Source organism: Penaeus chinensis, chromosome 35 (assembly GCF_019202785.1).
Source record: "Penaeus chinensis breed Huanghai No. 1 chromosome 35, ASM1920278v2, whole genome shotgun sequence".
Classification (NCBI taxonomy): domain Eukaryota; kingdom Metazoa; phylum Arthropoda; class Malacostraca; order Decapoda; family Penaeidae; genus Penaeus; species Penaeus chinensis.
In genome coordinates, this window is record NC_061853.1 from 33,257,501 (window position 1) to 33,262,500 (window position 5,000).

The 5,000-nt window shown below is 38.4% G+C and overlaps 1 protein-coding gene across 1 annotated transcript in view; it reads right to left on the reverse strand.

The window, feature by feature from the left end:
* LOC125044134 (cell surface glycoprotein 1-like) overlaps positions 1–5,000 on the reverse strand; it is a 12,338-nt gene that overhangs the window by 450 nt on the left and 6,888 nt on the right. The window contains exons 5-11 of the mRNA XM_047640585.1: positions 4,873–5,000; positions 3,255–3,334; positions 2,803–2,894; positions 2,466–2,583; positions 1,905–2,043; positions 857–996; positions 1–545 (exon numbers count right to left, since the gene is read on the reverse strand). The exon at positions 1–545 is cut by the window's left edge and continues 450 nt beyond it; the exon at positions 4,873–5,000 is cut by the window's right edge and continues 427 nt beyond it. Of these exons, the coding sequence (XP_047496541.1) occupies positions 375–545; positions 857–996; positions 1,905–2,043; positions 2,466–2,583; positions 2,803–2,894; positions 3,255–3,334; positions 4,873–5,000 (868 nt within the window). The 3' untranslated portion in view covers positions 1–374. The remainder of the gene's footprint in view (positions 546–856; positions 997–1,904; positions 2,044–2,465; positions 2,584–2,802; positions 2,895–3,254; positions 3,335–4,872) is intronic.

Genomic DNA, 5,000 nt, shown 5'->3' on the forward strand with positions numbered 1-5,000 from the left:
ATGCATATATACATATACATATATATATAATATATATTACTGGGTGTGATTATGAAGACGGAATTAAATGAAATTACCATAATAATCATAGCTATATATAACTATATGTATATACATATATATATATATGCTCATTATTTTATCCTTTTGCTTTTTATCATTACAGAAGAAATATAACAGAAGCCGCTGAAAATTAACGGCACAAAACTAAAACTATTAACAAGTAGGGCGCAAGAACGCGTCGCCGAAGGTTCCTGAGTTCCCTGCATCGCATTCTTATTTCGTTTGGCCTTTCCCCCTCCTTCCTTTAGGGTACTAAAACTCGGCACTACGATATTCGAGCACCAAGTCTCCAAGAAGGCAAGGTCGGAACCCTAACAGTCGTCGTCAGGAGTGTTTTCCTCAATCCACGAAATGTACTTGGATGCGCGGGTGAACACTCCAGGCGAGTTCTCCTTGGCACACTGATCTCCAAAGCTGACCACGCCCGTTAGCACCCAACGCCCGTCGGCAGCGAGAGAGATGAGGGGGCCTCCGCTGTCACCCTGGGCCAGTCGAGGAGAGGCGTCGGTTATTGGGTGTGATTATGCAGTGACGCAATAAATGGAAAATAAACAAGAAAACAGAGGCGATGGGAGGAAAGTTAGATATTTAGATAGGTAAAACTGAGAATTTAGCTGACACATCTGCTGTTATAAAAAAACAAAATGTAATAACCGGTGCAAAATGTGTGAGAACACTTTATGGTACGATTGCATTTATAATAAACTTTATAATGGCTTGCTTATAGTGGACATTTCGATACATTAATTAAGACTCGAAGGTCAATTGTAGTGCATCAAATAGGAGTACGTACCTGACATGCGTCCTTTCCAAGTGTGTACGTGCAAACCATGTTATCTGTGATGTCGTAGCGATCGGAATAGAGCTGATTACACCAGGCGTTGCTTATGTAGTCCACTGCTACCTTTTGCAGAACAGTGGCAGTAGTTCCCTCTGGTGGAGTAAAAAAGGTTGGGCTTTAGACATTTTCCTAGCGCCCCCCCCCCCCTCCATTCCTCTCTCTTTCTCTTTCGTCCAGTTGCATCCTTAGCAAACTTTAAGAAAACGTATCTTATAATGAGCTGTTTGAGTTCTTACCTGTAAAATATCTAAGATCTCATTATGGATTTCAAGCTAAACGATCCACTGAAAATTGTTTCTTTACATGCTGGAAGCTTTCGACACAGTGGATCATGCTACCAAATTACACCATAATGGTGGGAGAGGTATTTCCAACAAGCCAACATGTTAGCAAGTGTGGACATGGCTTTAATTCAACATGTGATTCAATGTAATCCCTTTGTATCATTCTAGATCAAATGAATTGTTTAATTCTCAAAATTCTCTATCCATCTGCCTATCTATCTATATATCCACCAACCTAACTATCAGCCTACCTGGCTGTCTGTCTCCTTTCCTTCTCTATTATATTATATATATATATTATATACATATATATATTATATATATTATGTATATTATATACATATATTATATATATATATATATATATATATGCATGCATGTATGTCTATATATCGTGTATGTATGTATGTATATGTGTATGTATATATATATATATATATATATATATATATATGTGTGTGTGTGTGTGTGTGTGTGTGTGTGTGAATGTATATGCGTCTGTGTGTGTATATATATAATATATATATATATATATATATATATATATATATACTACGTACAGACATTAGCAGTGTTATAGGAAAAAGGATGATTGGATCTCACCTTAATGATATTCAGTTAATTATACTTCGTTCTTTTCGCAGCCTTTTCCTTATTGCGCTTCACGTATACGTTCATAATGCATATGGAAAGGACTCAAAACTACCGATACTCACGCCAAGTAGTAGTGCCCCATCCCGTTGTAATACCCTTGCCCGACACCGGCACCTCGGAAGGTCTGGCGAGGCATACGGGTGCCACTGTTGAGCTAAACGTCGCGGGGGAAGATAGTTTCAGTAATGCTATGTCGTTATCCTGTGTGGGAGATGAACATCGCCTTGTACATTAACTGGATTTCGAAACGAGTGGTACATGTACTACCCACTGTAGTTTTATGTTGAAATTTTATTGTTCAAAGATGGTTCCGCAAGCGATCAGCCACCAAGGAGTCAATCATTATTATTATTGATATTATGGTTTTCAAAATACTAATAGCTAAAAAAAAAAAAAAAAATGGTAAACAGGTGCGACTGGTGATTGACTCCTTTGTGACTAAGCACTTTTGTGGTCATCACATGTGTTTAAATACAGTGGATAAAATAGATCACAATGGACATGACATGTACATCAAGCCATTTTATCCCAAATAGTTAAAGATGCAACAGCAGCTGTACTTCGGTAACTGACAATCTCATATTCTACGGTCGAATTACGAGTGGCTATCAGCAGGAACTGACCAGAGTCAAACTGTCGAAACCCGGATGGACCATCACACTCTCCGCTTTTATTTCATAGCTGCCCTCTTCGTTTACAGATCTATCGTGATCTCCTAAGTACACAGTGCTGGCAGTGAATCTGCAGAAAAGACATTGATTATAAACTTCAGAAGAGTAAGTTTTAGGGCTTCTGCATATACTCTTCAACGATCTTTATCAATACAGTTAGTAAGTAACCAGGTAGCATAAAGGATATATCATAAAGTCTCATTTTACACAATCATAAATGGATGAAGAATCACTTGTATTTTACCTACACGAGTCGCACAATATCCCAATAGTAACAGAGAGGACTTACCCTCTCATGTAACAGTGCCCGGCTGTAATCACCCAACGATGTTTGATGAGGGAACCGCCACACCTACCTCCCCAGTCCATTTTGATGCCAACCTGAAGTTTTTTTTTTTTTTTTAACTTGACTGTATGTTTGTTGCTGTTCTCCCTCTCTTTTTCGTGTGAATGCATTTATTCCTGTACCCATTACACGTGTGTACCTAAGAATGTTGAGTATGTTACTCTGTGAATAGTATTAGTATCCGTTCATGAAAATAAATCCATATACAATGGTGGCATCTGATGATTAATATCTGTACATAACCATGCATGAGACACAAACTAACATGACAATATACTCCATAATAAAGACATTTCAGGAATCAGAAATACTAATATCCCTAACCTTACTTCTCAAAGAAATGGTTAAGGGCTATAGGCTGTTAAATGACTGACTGGCCGAAGATAACCACCGACCTGCCAAGGGAATTCCCCGCGGATCGCGGCCTGGCCTCCTACGATCCTTGGAAACGTGATCTTACTGAGGCCGCAGTTGCCTGGTAGAAAAAAAAGAAATGGGAAACAAAAGCTATTTGAGGAGTCGACCAAGTCTGATACATCGACTTGTGGATTATTCTCAATGTGATGTTTGATTTTTAAAAACATTTGTTTTTTACTGCATTTGGTGACCGTATGTATTACTGGAAGGTTAGTTAACAGTCACACATTTTATTATAACCGGGAAATTTTGATGCATTCGAAGTGATGATGTAATTTGATCGACTGGAAAAGTAAGATGATAGTTTGGGAATCAACTGAAAGCTAGTAATGTCTAAAGATGGCAATCTAATAAGCTATAGTAGTAAACCAGGTGGGACAGACACGGTTGTCGTGAAGTTTAAAACTGATATGAATAAAATAAAAAAATCAGTTTATGAATGAGACAGATGATGACTTTGTGAGATAGATTCCAACAAAATGGAGACGTAGGCATCCTCCGATATGTAAGTTGACCAGTTGTGTCCAGTGAGGAAAAACGCTATTGTTTCAGTATCCGTAGATATTTGGCTTGCAATTGAGAGGACGTTCTTGGAATGATAACTCTTCCTGCACTACAATCTTAGAATAGGAAAATAAAAGATTGGCCTAGGGTCAGCTGGTAAACAGAAGATTCTTTTTATCCCGCGTGAGACCTAATTGAAGGAGACTACTGCAATTAAAGATTATTAAGAAGAGAATCCCAGCCTTGCGTTCCGTTGGATATTTTTGAGCGTTAAAAGGAATGCGCTCGAACGGAACGGTCTGCAGCGTTACGGTGACGCCCAAATATAATCATTGATCCACACGAGCTTTTTGCGTTTAACCACATTTACTAAGCCTTTTATTTATGCTAGTATCATAACGGTCTTCTTGTGCTAGTAACATAACGGTCTTCTTTTTATCATAAAATAGAATATTTTGCATTAATAGTCTAGCATCTAGGCTTACGAGACCAAAATCATACTCCCTTGTTTCTTCGCATTTAACATCTTTTACTTAGCTGAATATGTAATAAAATACATGTCAAGAAGTTCCCATTAGCAATACATTGATCTGAAAAGTTCATATGGCAGAATGCACACTGAAATATATTCCTTGACATTCTAAATTATGCGCGTAAACAATGTACGTGTCGTCTGCTCGGTGCATCACCTCCCGGGACTAGCGTTTGTATACCACACGAATAATTCGAGTATCGTGCAACAGACCATTCCGTTGAAATTTTGTCCAACGAATCGCAGAACAGATTTTGAGAGCAAAATGCATTAACGTCTCCCCTCTTGTCGCGGAAAGGTTGGAATAAGAAACGAGTATTATTAGAACGAATGATCAAGTCGCCATTAGAATAGATTGCATTTTCTGCCTCATTTTCCAGGAACCTGTATTCATGATGTCAGAACAAAATGGCATCGTTATGTATTTGGTGAAAGATGCTATCAGATGGAATATTAAGATAATTAAGAAAGGATGTATGTCAGTTTTTTAAATCTTTGTAAATTCAGGGTATTCTTTTATATCTGATATCTATGTACCATATGAGAACACGCATACTTACTGCAAAAAAGTCGATCCTGACTGGCCGCTGCCGTTGTCGCAGTAGGAGTGGTTGTTGCTGTTGGCGGAAGTGCATCGGTAAGTGTTGGTTGTGGTGCTGGTAGGATAGATGGGGGTAGGGGTGGTGCG